The 18,911-nt window shown below is 40.7% G+C and overlaps 2 protein-coding genes across 8 annotated transcripts in view; one reads left to right on the top strand and one right to left on the bottom strand.

Moving 5' to 3' along the window:
• Rpgrip1l (RPGRIP1 like) overlaps positions 1-6,757 on the bottom strand; it is a 126,957-nt gene extending 120,200 nt beyond the window's left edge. For 4 of the 7 annotated variants that reach the window (XM_045152960.1, XM_045152971.1, XR_006637750.1 and 1 more), the window contains exons 1-3: positions 6,630-6,685; positions 3,494-3,585; positions 1,644-1,788 (exon numbers count right to left, since the gene is read on the bottom strand). In XM_045152960.1, coding sequence (XP_045008895.1) covers positions 1,644-1,788; positions 3,494-3,578 — 230 coding nt within the window. In that variant the 5' untranslated portion in view covers positions 3,579-3,585; positions 6,630-6,685. Of the gene's footprint in view, positions 1-1,643; positions 1,789-3,493; positions 3,586-6,629 lie in introns of all 7 variants that reach the window. The other 3 variants (XM_045152937.1, XM_045152942.1, XM_045152967.1) reach the window with 3 other exon arrangements.
• A 171-nt stretch (positions 6,758-6,928) lies between these two features.
• The window catches only part of Fto (FTO alpha-ketoglutarate dependent dioxygenase), a 404,358-nt gene continuing 392,375 nt past the window's right edge, over positions 6,929-18,911 (top strand). Inside the window, exon 1 of the mRNA XM_004664799.3 lies at positions 6,929-7,052. Within this exon, the coding sequence (XP_004664856.2) occupies positions 7,008-7,052 (45 nt within the window). The 5' untranslated portion in view covers positions 6,929-7,007. The remainder of the gene's footprint in view (positions 7,053-18,911) is intronic.

Here is an 18,911-nt window from a genome sequence, read left to right on the forward strand (position 1 = left end):
CAAAATTTGAGTACTTACTTTAAAAAGATAGTTTATAAAATCTATATTTACATGTAGGAAAGTGATACTAATCACATGTCAGGAACAGATTTAAAAGTCAGTTCTTCCCATGGATTTTAGACAATACAAGTGGGTTGAGGAGAAAGTTAGTGCTTTGGGTCAAAGTGTTCATTGGGCTGCTACTCTGAGGACTTAGTAAAAAGCAATCCCAGGAGGATAGATGGCTTGAACACACCATAAGACAGTGGTAGAATAATAATAGGACAAACACATACAGCTTGACTCCAAACCCAGTCCTTTCCCCATTAAAGTGCATGGGTCATTATTGTTTTTCACTTTCTGGTGAGGACTAATTATTAATGAGGTCAAGGTTGCACATACAATTCTTTCACAGATAAATTAGGCTTACAAAGAAAAAAACTAGTGGTTTCAGAGTTCATGACTCATTCTGCTTGCTGGCTGACTTGGGTGTGGTACTGGATGGAAAGGGACTCAGGTAAATCTTAAAAATAGCCATTACCATGACTTAAAAGTAAGTTAAAGTGAAAAGCCTGCACTCAACTGGCGAATGGGTTGGAAAGCAAAGTATGCAGAATAGAAGTGAACCAGAATCCCTTCTTCTTTTTAAATATTTTTTGTTCATTATTTATTTATTTATTTGAGAGCGACAGACACAGGGAGAAAGACAGATAGAGGGAGAGAGAGGGAATGGGCACGCCAGGGCTTCCAGCCACTGCAAACGAACTCCAGACACATGCGCCCCCTTGTGCATCTGGCTAATGTGGGACCTGGGGAACTGAGCCTTGAACCGGGGTCCATAGGCTTCACAGGCGAGCGCTTAACCGCTACGCCATCTTTCCAGTCCCAGAATCCCTTCTTTAGGCTGAATTCTAAGCACAGAAAGGCCGCATCTTATTTCTTCAGTGGCTGTCCAATCTTTTCTCTGAACCCAGAACATGACTATGAATATAGACTTAATCATACTTACAAATCTGAGTATACTTTTTTTTTGTTTCTAATGCCATACATTCAGAAAATAGGGATAGTATTTCTGAGCAAGAAAGAATTAAAGAGGAACTAGCATGAAGACATTATTCCTGCATATTATTTTGAACATAAATCAAAACTGACAGTATTTTTTTCAGAAATGGTAGAGACCTTTTGACATAAATATAGCACTGAGGCTAAACCAAGCAAAGTTAAATCTGTTCCAGAGATTTCAGTGATATTTTCATTAGTAAATCCCCAATCTTAAGGGGACATACATTCTCACAAGTCAGAATAGTTAATTACTTTATAAAACTTTCATTTTAAAATTGTGACATTAAAAAAAACAGATACTTTGGCTATTTGCTTATTAAACTATATATATTAAAACAAAAGTTATTTATGGATACAATATACTCAAGGCACTTAGTTATTAGCTCTTTACTTTTAAATAGCAACTTCAGAAATAATAAATACAATCTTTTTGGTTTATTATTCTACTTTGTAAGATTTTCCATTTTTAAACATTCTATTTATTTATAACCTGTCTGCTATAGAAAAGATTGAAGGTGGGGCTTTCAATTAAGTTTATAAAGAGCTATATCCTCCAAACTTTACTGAGTCAAGTAAAAAAGCTAAAAGCTTTTTATCATAACCTTTTAATTTTATCCTCTTGCTTGCGGGCATGCTGTTTAAGTAAAATGTTCTCATCATGCAAACGCAAAAATCTGTCTTCCAGTTCCTCACGACTGACACGTGACACTGCCTGGCGAGCCTTCACTGTTCGGACCGTTGAAATTTCTGCAAAAATGCAAGGTAATTAATTATAGGATTACTACAAGACTCTGAAGTGGTAACTGTTGATATTAAAATAATCTCTGATGCACTCAGATGGTTTTTCTCTTTTTCCTTGACCTGCAATTAAGATTTCTTTTGAAAATGTTATAGCATTGTGAATATTAATGATATGAGGTGAGAATAAAAACCTTTGTGACTAAGGCTTCCTGTGTAGTGTTAGGAATTTGAGCACCAACATTATTCATTAAAGTATTATAAGATGGAACTCTGGGTCAGTGGATCTTTTAATTTACATTCTGAATGTTGTAAAATCTAAATTTGGAAAGTCAGAGTACCTGGGATGTAGCTCAATAGTATAGCACTTGCCTAGCATGTGGAAGGCCCTGGGTATATCACTAGCACTGTAGGAAAAAAAAAAGGAGGTCATAGTCTCTGAAAATATTTGTGTTTTTCTTTAAACAAAGGCAAGAGTTGGAACCATTTAGTAAACACAATGTGGTTTCATCATACTTCTGAGACATGGGAGTTATATTATAGAAAATATACCACAAGACAAATAAGCAAACACAGAATTTCTAAAATTAAAAAAACTTTCATTTCACAAATAATTTCTTTATAAGCTATTTCATATGTTTAATATCAATCCTTAAACTTTTCCAGTATATGTGTATTTTTACAGATACTTAATTCATACTTTTTGCGTCACTGGGAAGTATGTCAATTTTCAATAATCTTCTAATAGCAACAAAAAACTGTGGACAGATATTAAAGTCTAAATAGTGGTTGTGATAAAAATTAGACTTACATAGTACCAAAGCCTAATGAGTAGTTTTGCACACCTTAATTTTATTTGTTTTTGAATATTTGATACACCCTGAAAAAGTTAAATAAAGTGTACATATGTATACTTATTTTACTTTTAATAATAAAATATGTAGTCAATTTTATCCATCTTCAACAAGCAATACAACGACCACATTTCTAAGGTAGTAAAACCTGATCACTAACAGTATTCTGATTAAAAGGTGTCTGAAGACTCTTCAGTGGGATGCATTTTAAATCCCTAGCCTCTCACTTGCAAACCTGTGAATGGCATATTGTACACACAAATGTAAACAGGGCTATATACTATACTATATACTATACTATAGAATATTGTTCCCTAAAGTGGTGCTTTGCTTTCTCATTGGAAAACACTCTACCTCTATAGCAACAACTAAATGATAAAAGGACAAAGAAAACCTCACATGCACATTATTTTGATTGAAAAGTCAGTATCAGCTGTATAAACATCCCATTTTGAGATACTCTACTTGAAAGGGAAAAATTTTTAAATATGTTATTTCCTTTCATATAAAATTTAAACAAAAGAAATGTCTTAATGGTGAATGTGATTTAAACCAGGCAATTCAGTTTGGAGGCTTGATATGCTATGCAGTTTCTACTGATGTGTGGAATTTTAAAAAGATGATTTATAACAACTCTTTATCAGAACAGAGGGGGATCTTGCATTTGCTATGAGCTGTTGATAATTGATGCATGCAGTAAAATACCATATGTGTTCGAAATCTTCCATGACTTTCAGTCCAATCAAGAGCTATATGGTTACTTAAACGGTTGGAGTTTGTATATCAGAAATACTTTAAATTAAAAGTAAAGAAATCACTGATCAAAGTTCATATCTGTAATAAATAACAGGTGGCCATACCTTGTAACCCTCCCACTCCAAAGAGGTTCAGACCCATGTCTTTCACAGGCAGATCTCCCGCAGTCTCATCACTTGGACCAGACATGGCCTATCTGGGGAGAAAATAACATTCAAATAAACTCTCTCCAGGTTATTACATTAACTATGCAAGGGCATGAGCCAAATAAAGTAAGGCACTAGAACTTTAATGGACGCCTTATTGTCCACATGTGCTGCTTGAAGAAGATGAAAGCTTCTATTCTAAAACTAATACTGCATTCAATCATGGAGACAGGGTTTCTTTCAACAGTGTATTTCCTACAGTTTGCTTAGGAAATGAGGTATGATTATCTTTCTTCCTTTTCTTATTCCTGTATCTGAAACCAAAACAAATCCTTCCAAATTTACAAAATACTTCAATTCCCATCCCCTTTCCACAAAGAAAGTGAGGATCCTGGAAAGACCTTAGGTCATGAACTTGAATGAAATGGCTGTCAAGTCACAAAATCTCTCTGAGATTTTGTTAATTTTGAAAATGGAACAATTATTAATTATCTCCATTTGTAATATGGTGAATTAAAAGTATTTAGCAAATATCTGGAATATCAGAAGCCCTGGAATGTTCATTTTCTATGTGCTGTACAAATGACTAGTTTCAAATTCTGTGAAAGAGGTTTTACAAATTCATTATTGTTTTTGTTTTTGTTTTTTGTTCCCCTTGTCTCTGTTATCACAGGCTTAAGTTCAAGGCTTTAATATTTCAGCATATAGGCATTTTACCTAATTATAGTATTTTTATAGTTTCTTCTCTTTACAGTGATGCACCACAGGAACTTCATTTTGTAAGTGGATGTGAATGGTTCAAACAAGGTCCACTAAGCAAGCACAAATGGATTCTATATTTCCAATTAATGTACCTAAAAAGTTAAATATAAACTGCTAGGATGAGCCTTGGCAAATTGGAGGCTCTCAAGTTCTAGAACACTGGTCATAGAATGTGAAGACCAAGAAGGTAACAAGTGCATTCATTTCTGTATTCATAGAGGGCTGCACCCATTCAGTAAACTAAACAGTTGTTTGAATGGGCAAGGAAAGTCTATGGGGTGTCAATGTGAATGACAGATGTGCACAGCTGGCTTACACAAGTGCGTATGAATATGTGTTTATGCACAGTATCCTTTAAGGAGAGGGTTCAGAAGTTTTATTATCACACACACAGGGCTGAGAACCACTGCATTTTTTCAGTGACAGAAACAGAAAATGAATAAATGCCTGGGAGACTAACTACTCTGAAGACGATGATGTTAACTGTAATCAAATGCTTACTGTGCTTAAAGCAGGCACAGATCCAAGGGCTGTATTCAATATTCTCACAATATTCACATGGGAATGACACTCAAATGATCCCTGCTGTATGAATGAAGAAGCTAAAATGCAGATAAAATGTGCACTTAGTAAGTAGCTGTCTGATGATATTTTTGTCACAAGTGAGAGGTCAAGTGTAACTGGCATCTAGTGAGTATAGGCTAACAATGAGGTTATACATTCAAAAGTGTATAGGCCCTATGACAACAAATTATCCAGCTCAAAATATTAGTAGTGCAGTTTGAGAAATTCTGTATCATGTTGTAGTACCTCCCAACACCATCTTAAGTGCTCCTGGCTTGTGCCACTTACATTGTTTCCTGCTGTCTTCAAGTCTACCACACTTCTATCTTGCTCTAAGGCTCTTGCATTAGCTGGCTCTCCATCCTACTGAGCTTAGCTCATCTTAACTTCCACTTCTTTTTTAAAAAAACATTTTATTTTTACTTATTTATTTAAGAGAAAGACGAGAGAGAGAGAGAGAGAGAGAGAGAGAGAGAGAGAGAGAGAGAGAATATATGAATGAATTGGGGCCAGCCACTGCAAACAAACTCCAGATGCATGTACCATCTTGTGCATCTGGCTTACATGGGTCCTGGGGAATCAAACCTGGGTCATTTGGTTTGCAGGCAAGAACCTTAACCACTTAGTCACTCCAGCCTAATTTTCATTTCTTTACACTAGCTCCCCTACCTTCTGTTTAAACTTTCTTTCCAATTTCTTCATGGTTTACATTCTTCACCTCCTTCCTTTTCTTTTGAGACAAGGCTTCCCTACGAGTGGAGGCTGGCCTCAAATTCACTATGCAGCTCAAGTTGCCCTTAAACCCCCAGTGCTGTGATTATAGGCCTATGCATTCATACCCCATTATGGTTTATTTGTTATAGTAGTAGTGTCTACTTGCTATTATCTCATTTGTTTACTAGCTCATTGTCTCCATGAATGAAGTATTAACAATATTTAATTTTCAATTTAGTGTACCAAATAATGGATTTCATATTTTTACACGTCATTGTTCCTTGCTTATATTTACATCCAATTCTTCTGTCTCTTCTCCTGTCTCTTGCTGGTTTCCTTCCTCCCTCCAAATAAGTTTCCCTTGTGTGTGTGCTTCATGCTGCCACTAAAGCATGCCATATAAACATCTTGAGACAGGTATTAGTCTTGCTCATAAAGGTTAGGGGAAGTGTCTGTCATGTGCTGGGCACCAATGCTAATATTTATTGAATGTATACCAGGCACTAAGACTAAAATAATGAAAAATGGGTACTTGCCTCTGTCATTAACAGACTATGGGAGTAATTAGAGGACACACAGTAATAAATAAAGAATAGTCCACTAGGAGCTGGTTGTGGTAGCAAGTGGTCTTAAAGCCAGCTCAAGGCCAGTATGGTCTTACATGGATACTGTCAAAACACACACACACACACACACACGACTTCCCTTGGGAAGCTTAGGTTCCATCAACAAATTCCGAATCCAGAGCAACAGAGCGAACTGTGACTGTGACCTTCGACTTGCAGAATTTAGACAGAGATGAGAAGGCTCATCAGCTAGGGCTTAGGCTGGGGTGTAAAATTTCAGATGCGTCCTGGGAGTTAGGATAAAGGGCTGGCGGGCAGGATGTGATGCAGGCCTGACTTCGTGGAGGGGTTTCTGGCTGGGCTGCTTTTCACGCAAGAACTCCACGGTCTTCTCCAGGTCGCAGAGCGGACGCCAGGACCCTGACCTGAGCTGCAAAGGGAGGGTCGGCCAACCTCCGTCCACCCCCAGCCTCCCGCGGAGTACTCACCTCGGTTCCCGCCAGGCTGGCTAGCTACCGTTGCTATAGCGCCGACGGCGTGTGTGTGGCGGCTGGCGGAGAGCAGCACGGGAAAACATGGCAGGCCCCGTGGGCCTCTGGGAAATGCAGTTCTTCCTGGGCCCCGGGCCGTCGCCCCGCAGCGTAGCGGACTACGCTCGCCCAGCTGTTGGACCTGGGAGAGTCGGCTGTGAAGCCCGAGGCGCTCTCGGGAGTGGCGCGGTGCATCCTGGGAGAGGTAGTTCTTACGGCGCCGAGAGAGAACGGCGTCGGGCGGGAGCGAGACGCTGAGAAAACTACATGTAGGAGGCGGGGTCCTGGGAGAAGACCGACGCGGTTCGTGGTGGCGAAGGCGGCTTTAGTGGCAGCATGAAGCGCACACAGACCGCGGAGGAACGAGAGCGCGAAGCCAAGGTATGTCAGGCTCTGGGGTTTTCGAGTTCTGCGTGCGCTGGAGGCTAGAGGCAGGGAACCCCACGACTCGCTCTGATGGTGAGCAGATGCTCTGTGTTAAGCCAAGGGATGTTAGGGCCTGGTCTGCAAGGGACGTGTGCGTGTGTGCGTGTGTGTGTGTGTGTGTGTGTGTGTGTGTGTGTTTTGTAGACTCGTGTTGTTCAGGATGAAGGCCGAGACCTTTTGCACTAATTCAGGACTGAAAATCTAGGCATCCGTTTTCTTGTCCTCTTTCTGTACCTATTCTTTTGGTTAAATTCGTGTCTCACTTTACGACTGGTTGTGATCATACCACCTGTTTTTTCTCAATCCACCGTGGTCGCTGAGGCCCGAGAGCTGCTCATATGAAAATATCTGTGCAGTCACTTGTGTTTATTTGGAACAGTTGTCTCAGTGTCCAGCTGAAGCAGTTTGTGTTCAGCTCCGTGAATATTTGTGGATAGTCTTTGAATATTTGCTCTTCAGCTTCTGGTAGTTACCATTCTGTGAGATAACAATAATAATAATAATAATCTGTGAGATAACAATAATAATAATAATAATTACCATTCTGTGAGATAACAATAATAATAATAATAATCTGTGAGATAATAATGATAATAATAACAACAACAACAACAACAACAATGGTGGGCTGGAGAGATGGCTTAGCCATTAAGGTGCTTACCTGCGAAGTCTAAGGACCTAGGTTCGATTAGCCAGTACCCACGTAAAGCCAGATGCATGAAGTGGCTTATGCTTCTGGAATTTGTTTCCAGTGGTTAGAAGCCCAGACATACTCATTCTCCCTCTTTCTGCCTCTTTTTTTCTCTCTCTCAAATCAATCAATAAGTAAATAAATAAAATATTTTAAAAGTTAATAATGCTAGTGATTCTTTCCAATATATTTTTATGTCAGACACCTATGCTAGGTGCATAATATATTATTTCATATTACCACAGCAGGAAGCTAGAAACTGTGAAGATGGGGTATCAGTTGTTTTACTTCACAAATGAAGACCGGAGGCCCACGGTGTTTTCCTTCCCCCATTCCCAAAGTTGGGGCCTATCTTAACTTACTGGGAATCAGTTTACTCTTTTTTATTTCCATTGCCTTGGACCAAACTACCATTTCCTCTTTAATGGACTGCTTCATGAACCTCCTTATAGAGATACACTCACTCTCTATATTAACCTCTTTGTACTCTCCTTCTTTCCTCCATCACCAATATTGGGTCACACTGTTGAGAGTATTTTTTAAATGCAAATCCAGTTATGGCCCTTTTCTCCTTTATACTTTGTCAACCACCTGTTTAGAATTTCCCAAGGCCTTCTGTTACTCTTGGTGTACATATAAAACTTTACCTAGCCTAAAAGATCCTGCATGGTCTGTGTACTATCTGCTTCTCTAACCCAATGGACATGACACTCCTATCAGCCACTTTGGCCTTCTTAAAAGCCTTTCTGGCCTGTAGTTCATCTGGCCAAAGGATACTTTTGTACATGCTGTTCGATACTTATCTTATGTTAAGTGAGTGTTGGCATTTGGGGTCAGTGATAATTAAAACACATATAGTTCCTGATATCATCGAATTTTGTCTTAGAAGTGAGTGGTCTTAGGACAGTACACCTAAGGGCCTGAAATTTCAAATTTGCTCTATAATAACCTGAATTACAACAACATTTCACCAAGTACCTGAAATTTCCATGTTTGAATGTGTGTGTGGTGTGGGTGATATACTCAAGATAGGTACACAAGGGGCTGAGGGTAAATAAGAAGGTTGGACTGAATGTCTGGCTTTCCAGTGTAGCACTTGTTTACTTTATGTTAGCGCATAGATCAGCACAGTATTTATGCATTCTTAAAGTGAACATTTGGGGCATGGTTTTGTGGGTTGAGGCACTTGTTCATAAACCTACTATCCCAAGTTTGATATTCCATAGTATGTATGTAGTAGTGCAGGGTCTGTGATTCCCAGTGTGCCTAAGGCATGTGGGAGGTGTAGCTAAGAGAATCCAGAAAGTCACAGGCCAGCTAGACTAGCACATGTGGTCAAAAGAAAACGTAAGGAGAGAGTGCGGCTTTGTCTCTAAAGCCTGCTGATCTAGGTTCAAGTCCCAACCACCCACGTAAAGCCAGATGCAAAAAGTGATGCAAACATCTGGCATTCTTTTGTAGTAGCAAGAGACCCTTATATGTCCATGTATAACACACACGTGTATAAATAAATAACAATAATAAACAGAAAGTGGGGCTTGGGAGATGAGTCAGTGGTTATGGTACTTGCCTGCAAAGCCTAAGGACCCAGGTTCAATTCTCTAGTACTCATGTAAAACCAGAGGCACAAAGTGTTATATACATCTGGAGTTCATTTGCAGTTGCTGGAGGCCTCATGCATTCATTCTTTCTCTCTCTCAATCTGCCCCTTCTCTCTCATCAATAAATAAAATATTTGAAAAATAAAATGGAAGGAGAAGGTGGTGGTATATGGTAAAATTTCTCCACATTGAAAGGAGAAAACAAATATTACCAGTTTTTATCAAAAGCAGCTGGGACAACTCCCAGAGAAGGCGTGGGAGGGTGGGGAGAGTCATCAGACATCACCTGGGACTTCAGGCGCTCCTGGTGTCAGCTGCATGCAATAACGCGAAGGCCTCGTGACTTTAGAAGGAGATGGCGTATATAGAAGGTAAGAGGTCAAGGAACAGTGAGCTCCATCGACTTGGTTTCTTTGGACTCTCCATGGTCTGTATGTAAGTAAGTCCTCACCCCAAGACTGAGGGAAAGGGCGTCTATGGGCTTAATCCCAACATAGTGAGTCCATTGAAATGCTGCTCTGGGCCTCATACTCTGGAAGGAAGCCCTCGCTCTGAGACCGAGGGAGAGAGCATTGGCTGGGTTAATCCCGGCACATGAGCCCCACTGAAGTGCTGCTCCGTGGTCCCGTCATTAATGGTGGGACAAGAGCTCTTGGTGGTGTAGCTGCCTTGGGGTCCCCATGCTGTGTAAGTGAGCCTTCATCCTGAGGCTGAGGGTGGAACATCCAAGGAGTAATATTGACACAGGAAGCCTCTCCAACGTGGCTGTTTTGGGGCTCCATATTCCTCTAAATGACCCCTGTCCATGCTCTGTAAGTAACCCAAGTACAGTTATTGGGTCTCTAAACTGGCATTGGTGTAATTGTACTTGGCTCTGTCATGTGAGTCTTATCTTGGGTGAAGACTTATGTTTATGTCTCCCCAGGGGGAAAGTTTCCTATAGCAGATGGACACCTTGAATTTGTCCTCTGATACGTCTCTCCTCCCCCCTGCATGTACCATGGTGTAACATACATAGATGTCTCTCTCACACACACACGCTCTTAAAAAAAAAGATAAAATGAGCTTGCCTTATAAGGCATAAAATGGAATTAGAACATTATTTCTGTTGTTTCCTTGCTCTTAGCATAGTGGATTCTTTATCTGTGCCTCTGTCTTCAGCCAGAAACTAGAGACAAGCCTGGCTGCTTGCTGTGAGAACCCAGTGGTATTAGTTTTGGCCACTAAGCAAGGACAGAATACATATGGCCTTAGTTGAATGTTTGAGTTGGTTCCTCCCACTCTCCTGTTGATTTGATTTATTATTCTAAAATAAAACTTACAGAAGAGCTGCAAGAAAAGAACACGGAACTCATTCCTGTTGTTTAGATTTAGGCGTTAACATCTTTGTCTGTCAGCGTCAGCATTATTGCACCTCCCCACTCTATACCATACACATGAATCTTTACTGTTATGGTTAGTATAATTTCTTGTGGTACTAGAGATTGACCCAAGTCCTTGCACGTAATAGGAAAACTAGCACTGAGCTATATCCAAGCCCTATTTATTTTAACTATGAGAGAAAGACACAGAATGGATGCACCATGGCCTTTAGCCACTGTAAATGACATGTGCCGTCTTGTGCTCTGCCTTTACGTGGGTACAGGGGAAGCAAACTTGGGTCCTTAGGCTTTGCTGGCCACTGAGCCATTATCTCTCCAGTTCCCCTAATTTCTTTTTAATGAACCATTCCAGAGTAAATGGACATACTTCTCTTCACCCCTAAATATTCAGTATGCATTTCCTAATAAGAAGAGCATTCTCTTATACATATGTACTTTCAGTTATCAATTTCAGAAAGGCTAATGTTGATAGGGATCTTATTTAATCCAAAAGCTCTATTTCTATGTAGTAATTGTCCTGTTATCTATTTTGGTTATTCCTTCCAGCTGCCTTGTCTCTTCAGTAAGCTGACTTCCTTGATGATTGTTGTGTTGCGTTTTTGTGGTGCTGGGATTAAACTCAGAATATCTGTCATACCAGGCAGATTCTCTTCCACTGAGCTACCTACCAGCCCTGGATCTGTTTGTTTTCCATGTTATTTAAATCCATCCTTCCCTTCCTCTGCTGTGAAAAGCACTGGCGTTTTATGGGGAGCACAGGTGTGTCTGAGGCATGCTGCGTTCTTACCTGCTGCTTTCTTGTGTTTGGTGGTAGTGTGTGCTTTTCTGATGAGCACAGATATGTAGTTCACATACTCATCTTGGCTACATAGGTGTTTTATTTAACCCCAGTGAACTGAGTTTGAAAACTTCAGAGTTATTTTTGCATGCTTAAAAGTGGAGGCGGGGGCAGTAGAGATGGCTTGGCATTAAGGCGTTTGCCTGCAAAGCCAAAGGATCCCAGTTCGATTCTCCATGACCCATGTAAGCCAGATGCACAAGGGGGTGCATGCATCTGGAGTTCGTTTGCAGTGGCAGAAGGCCCTGGTACACCCCTTCTCTTTCTCTCTGCCTCTACCTCTTTCTCATTCTCAAATAAATAAATAAATAAATAAAATACATTTAAAAAAGAAAGTGGAGCTGGGAGTGGTGACACACACCTTTAATCCCAGCATTCAGGAGGCAGAGACAGGAGGATAACTGTGAATTTGAGGCTACCCTGAGACTACGTAGTGCATTCCAGGTCAGCTTGGACTAGAGTGAGACTCTACCTCAAAAAACAATACAACACAACACAACAAAACAACAAGGTGGAAGTGTAGGGATAGCCAGGTGTGGTGGCTCATACCTGTAATCCCAGCACTTGGGAGACCAAGGCAGAAGGATTATCTTTCAAGCTTGAGGCCAGTATGAGCTTCAAAATTAGATCCAGGGAAGCCCAGGCTACAGAGTGAGACCCCTGTTTCAAAAAACAACAGGTGGGCTGGAGAGACATTTTAGTGGTTAAGGTACTTGCCTGTGAAGCCTAAGAACCCAGGTTTGATCCCCCAGGACCCACGTAAACCAGATGCACAAGGTGGCACATGTGTCTGGAGTTCATTTGCAGTGGCTGGAGGCCCCAGTGCACCCATTCTCTCCCCCCCATGAATAAACAAAATATTGAAATACAAACACAACAAGCAAACAAAGCAACAACAACAGAAACCCCAACAAAAGTAATATGGAAAGATTTTACCTGAACATTGGGATTTCTGGGTCTCTCATACAAGTAGAGTATCTGCAACACAGAGCACGCTCTTTTGGAACTAGACTCACGTGGCCTTGCTCCTTTCCATGGGAGCTTCACCCACCCTAATGCAGTCCTTCTGACACAGGGTTTCACTTTCTGTGCTGTGTGTTCAGTTACTTATGTTTCCCTATGGTCCAAAGCTACTAATTGTCTTGACTCTTTCAAGAGAGGGAAGGACACATTCACAAACCTTTATAATTGTATAGTCTTACATTGTTCTGTTTTTTTTTTTTTTTTTTCTCTCTCAAGGTAGGGTCTCACTCTAGCTCAGGCTGACCTGAAATTCACTATGGAGTCTCAGGGTGGCCTTGAACTCAACTGCAATCCTCCGACCTCTGCCTCCCGAGTGTGCCACCACACCCAGCTTTCTGTTTTTTTTTTTTTTTATTATTGTTAATCTCTTACTATGCCTCATTTTGAAATTAATATTAATATTTATCATAGTATATAATTATAGGAAAACACAGTCGTTATAAAGTTCATTATTACTCATGGTTTTAGGTACATGTATATGTGGGGGGAATCTTATAATTACCCCTCTAGATTAGAGGGCTCTTCTGTCTTTTAGGAATAATGTTGTCCTGCCTTTTTTTTTTTTTTTTAAATTTATTTATTTGAGAGTGACAGACACAGAGAGAAAGACAGATAGAGGGGGAGAGAGAGAATGGGCGCGCCAGGGCTTCCAGCCTCTGCAAACGAACTCCAGATGCGTGCGCCCCCTTGTGCATCTGGCTAACGTGGGACCTGGGGAACCGAGCCTTGAACCGGGGTCCTTAGGCTTCACAGGCAAGCGCTTAACCGCTAAGCCATCTCTCCAGCCCTTGTCCTGCCTTTTTATATTTCTTTTTTTCCTTAAATATTTATTTTCAAGTAGAGAGTGAGCCAATGGGCATGTCAGGGCCTCTAGCCATTGCAAAGACTCCAGATATACATGCTACTTTGTGCATCTGGCTTTACATGGGTATTGGGGAATTGAACCTGGGTTGTTAGACTTTGCAGGCAAGCATCTTAACTGCTGAGGTATCTCTCCAGCTCCCCCCCACCCCTTTTTACATTTCTTGGTGTAAAGTGCACATCTTTTGCTTTGGATATTCTGATTATTTCTGAGTGGGCCTTCTTATTGAGTAGGCTACTCTTGAGGGCTCAGTTCTCAGTGTCACTGATAAGAGAAAATGACTGTAACAGCACCAATGCCAAACCACACAAGATGTACATGCACACTTATAAATGTAGCACTAATACATCACTGGTGACAGAAACCAGAAAATGGCAGAGCTGCTGTAAAGTGCCGTAAAGGGTTAGTATGGAAAGATAAATAAACGAAATGAAGGAATAGGGCAGGGAACGTGAAGTGAGGTTAAATAAAAGAAAGGAAATAGGAGTGGAGAAGAATGTTATGTAGGGCACAGGAAAGAATAAGTGGCTAGAAAAATATTAACAAAAGATTTACCAGCAACAAAAAGCCCAGGAACAAAATTAGATAAATATAAGAAGGGGAATAAAAAATAAAGTATATTAAAAAGCAAAATAAGATAAAGTCATAATACCTCAAAGTGTTTTTGTAGTATGGAGGAAGAAAGAGGCCAAAGACTAAGGGGGGTGGGGGAGTTTACCTGGCAATGAAAACAAATTGTAGGCAATTGAATGAATGAAGGGTAATAAAGTTTTTAAAAATATGGTAAAGTAAAAATACTGTTTTACAAAGAAGAAAGGAAACTATAAAGATCAGACAACTCAGTTCTTTCTGTGTCTTCAAAAATTGCAGACTTCTAGTTCTGTGCATGGGCTGGCTAGGGAGGCCAGGTGAACTGTGGACTCTTATCTTTCCTATGGCTTACGCTGTTTCTGAGTCTATTGGACAAGCGTCTGCTGTCTGCTAGAGCTGTCTACATCTTGATAGTTTCTCTTCTTTGTTTACCTTGTGCCTCTGTTGGCTCTAAGTTTTGCAATCTCTGGGCTAGGTGACCTCTTTCACCCTCCCAAGACCTCCCCCCCAATTTTATCTCCTGGGTGACTGCTGTTCTTCTTCGGGGAGTGGGGAGAGGGGAGTGGTCTCAAGTCTGTTGGGATGTGGCAGTAACCACAGCACTAAGATCTCTGCTGGTAGAGAGGACATCTTCATGTTTCTGATACCTGCGTATGAACTGCCCTGCAGAGCTGAGCATTGTAAAGCACACCAGGACTCAAAGAGGTAAAGCAGATGGCTGACTCCAGAGGTTGATACACCCACTGACCACCGGTTCAGGGCCCTCACACTTGGTTATTTTCATTTGATGCGGTCTGCTTTTGGGGCTTTCCTTATGCATCTCTCTGCCTGAGCCCAGCCTCTTGTCGCCTGCCACCCCGGCTTGTCAGTAACTGGCCCTCCTCCTCCACAGCTGCCTCCCTGGGCCTGCTTTCCTGGGGGTTCTCCAGTTCATCTTACTTCTGACACTGCTCCTTTGTGCAGTGCTATGACAAAATACCTGACAGAACAGGTGAAAGGAGGAAGGATTTTTTTTTTTTTTGGATCAATCTTTAGAAGTTTCAGTCCATCCTGATAGAGGAGTGCCAGAGTACATGGTGTTGGGATCATGTGTTGGATGCTTTTCATATCATGGTGGATCAGGAAACACTGCTGGAACCAGGGGCCAGACTGTAACTTTCCAAGTCCTACTTCAAGTGACCTATATCTGCCAGCCAGGCCTCATATCCAAAAGGTTGCACAATCTCTCAAATAGCATGAACTGGTGGGGTAGATTTCAGATTCAAACTATAATGACTCTACTTGGAGGTGGTAGCAGATCCATCAGGATAAAGGCTCAGTGCCATGTGACAGCCCTTCACTTCCGATGCCAGTTTCACACCCAGGTTTACTTGTGCTTCTGATTAACTGACTATAAATGGGGCTCTTGTGATCTGTTCCTTTGGTTTCATTAATTTTCTCACAGACGTCATGGAACCACTAATGAGTTTATTACGAAGGATATTATACAGGACACAGCCAAGCAAAACAGATGAGATACTCAGGGCCAGGGGTAGGGGAGTGTTGCCAATTTGCTGTGCCCTCTCCAGACATGCCACCCTCCAGGAACTGCCACATGTTCAGCTCTCCAGAAGCTCCCAGAACTGGCTGTGATGGTTAGTCTTCATTGTCAGCTTGACTGGATTTAGGCTTACCTTGGAGTTTGAGGTACACGTTGGGCAGTGTCTATGGGGACATTTTTCATGGGATTGACTGAAGGGTGAAGGCCTACTGTGTACATGGCCGGTACCATCCCATGATTCCATGGTTGGAGTGCACTCAAAACAGTGAAAAAGGAGAAAGCCAGAAAGTAACTAACTAGCTTTTTCATTTTCTCTACTTCTTGGCCCCTGTGATAAGAACTGCTCTGCATCACCATGCCTTTCCCACTGTTATGTTTTGAAACCCTGAGTTAGAATCAATCTTTGCTTTGGTAAGTTTTTTTTTTTGAGGTAGGGTCTTACTGTAGCCCAGGTTGACCTGAAATTCACTAAGGAGTCTCAGAGTGGCCTCGAACTCACAGTGATCCTCCTACCTCTGCCTCCAGAGTGCTGGGATTAAAGGCGTGCACCAACGTTCCTGGCTGGTAAGTTGTTTTTGCTCAGCGATTTGTTAACAGTGATAAGAAAACCACTAATCACCAAATCTACCTCCCTCTTCTGGAAGCTTCATTATGTATGACTAAATAATTTTATCATTGACCAACTGTAACCAACTTAACTCATACACCTTTCCTTTGTGCAGGATGGGGTCCCTATCCTGAAGGGTGGAAAGATGTGATACACCTTTTAGTACTACAGGAGCCACAGCTGACTCCTACAACAAAAGAAAAGCTAAAGAAGAACAACAAATTTAATTAGTTTTACCTGTTTCCAGAATGAAGCTCTCCCCCCCCCCCCCCGACAAAGTTCCATGAAAACCAACAATTTTTATGCTTAGGCAAATAACGAAGTCAGCCATGTAGACATGTGATTGGATAAAACAGTGCCATATGCCAAAACTTGGAAATGGAGTAAGGCCTTTGTGCTAGATTCTTCATACCTTCTCTTTGTGTATTCCTTCCTCCCAAGCATGGGGCAGGACCCTTTGCGAAATGAGGGTCTTAGAAGATTTTATGACTGACAAACTAGGTAAGCCATCTAAGGCTTATTCTGATCCAGAACATAGAGAAACTTAGAATTCCCAACATATCCTCTCCTTTGTAAGAAAGACCTTGGTTCTGAGGCTTCTTCAGAAGTCTTCCAGTGTTCAGGGCACACAGCATGCCCAAACACCCTACTTCAAGATAGTATTTTTCTAAGCCCCAGTACTTCTTAGGGGCTGCCAACCACCTACCATTTCATTAGCATGCAAAAGACACTTTAAACAAGTTTAGAAGTTGAATGTGTAGAGACAAGAATGGGGAGCAAGTATATATATTTTGCAGGAGGCACAAAGATAAAACCTCACTTGAAAGATTCCACTCACTGTCTTCCAGTCCATATTTTCCCATGTCTTTAATCCACCCTTGTTTTTTGTCTCATCTCTTCTCCAGTAGATCAGCTTTTATTGCTGTTTTATGGGCTTTGTTACCTTCTATAAGTGGAGAGAGGATTAGTTTATTTGATTATAGATTCCAACCCAATTTAAATACCTCCCTTGAAAATTATTGTACTAAGCTACTGAGTAACAATGCATTGTTGTTACTTTCTGTTATTTCCAGAGTTCTTTTTTTTTTTTTTTCAAAGTAGGTTTTTGTACTAGCCCAGGCTGACCTGGAATTCACTATGGAGTCTCAGGGTGGCCTTGACTCATGGTGATCCTGCTACTTCTGCCTCCCAAGGGCTGGGATTAAAGGCATGTGCTACCACGCCTGGCTCCAGGTTTGTTATTTTTTTTGTTGTTGTTGTTTTGTTTTGCTTTTTTTGAGGTAGGGTCTTAATCCCACTCAGGCTGATCTGGAACTCACTCTGTAACTCCAGGCTGGCCTCAAACTCTTTGATTGTCCTATCTCAGCCTCTTGAGTGTTGGGATCAAAGGCATATGCCACCATGCTCGGCTGTCAGGGTTCATTTTTACAACAACCTTTGCCATTCAAAAATGTATTAGGATTAGAGATGGCTGATCAGTTAAGGTGCTTGCCTGCAATGCCTAACCACCTGGGTTTGATTCCCCCTACCCACATAAAGCCAGACACCCAGGTGGTACGTGCATCTCTTCTCTCTATCTGCCCCCCTCAATTAAATAAATAAATAAAATAATTTAAACAAGTCTTAGAGGGCTGGGTATATAAGTTGTAGAGTTCTTGCTTAGCAGGCACAGGACACTCCCTAGGTTCAATCCTCAGTATATGCGCATATATATATATATACACAGGGTGAAGTCTTAGAAAGTTATGACAGCCATTATCTTACCTCATACTCTCTCTAGTGTATGTGGGAAGAGTCTTCCACATAACAAACATTAATAAATATCTGTTGAAGGAAGATTGAGTGCTAAGAGTCTCTGACATATGCTATACAATACATATGACCCTTAGTAATTATGACACTGGTTGCCTGACTACTGAGTAGATTTATTGTGACTGAATTTAGCAATACAAGTTTTGATGTGTAGATTATATACTTCAAGAAATTAAGGCCCACTTTTTAAAAAAATGTGATGTCATTTACTATTTATCCTAGTTCTTAACATTTTGTCAGGCACAGAGTAAATATTCCATAAATATGTATTAAATGAATTCTCAAGAGTACCACTTGTTATTGGCCATGAGGCTTTCTAATAGTGAGAGATGGAAGTGGAACTTGAAATAATGGAAGATGATTAGGTACTTATGGATTTTAAATTAGTCACATAGTAAAGGTGCAGACATTAATTCTGAGAAGCAAGCCTCTTCCACTGAACACATGATTTAGTCATTGTCAAAACTTGTTTCTAGTGTTCTCTTTTAGCACAATGCTTATTTTCTTTTAGATTTGGTGTCTTTGTTATTAGTTTTTTTTTTAATGATAAATTTATTTATTTTTCCCCCCTCTTCCTTCCTACTTTTTTTTTTTAAATTAAAAAAATTTTTTAAAAATTGGTTATGTAGCCCAGACTGGCTTCAAACTCACTGTGTAGCCCATGTTGGCCTTGAACTCCTGCCTCATCCTCCTGAGCACTGGGATTATAGGTGTACAGGGGTAGATGACCTGATAAAGTTATTTTGAAAATCTGACTTAGAGTTAAGTTTTTTTGGAGCCTTAAGGAAAAAGGCACCATTTGGAGAAGTGAATTTTGAGTTCTGCTCAGCTTGTTCATGTAATATGGTGTAAACTGACTTTGTGTTA

This window comes from Jaculus jaculus, chromosome 1, assembly GCF_020740685.1.
Source record: "Jaculus jaculus isolate mJacJac1 chromosome 1, mJacJac1.mat.Y.cur, whole genome shotgun sequence".
NCBI lineage: Eukaryota > Metazoa > Chordata > Mammalia > Rodentia > Dipodidae > Jaculus > Jaculus jaculus.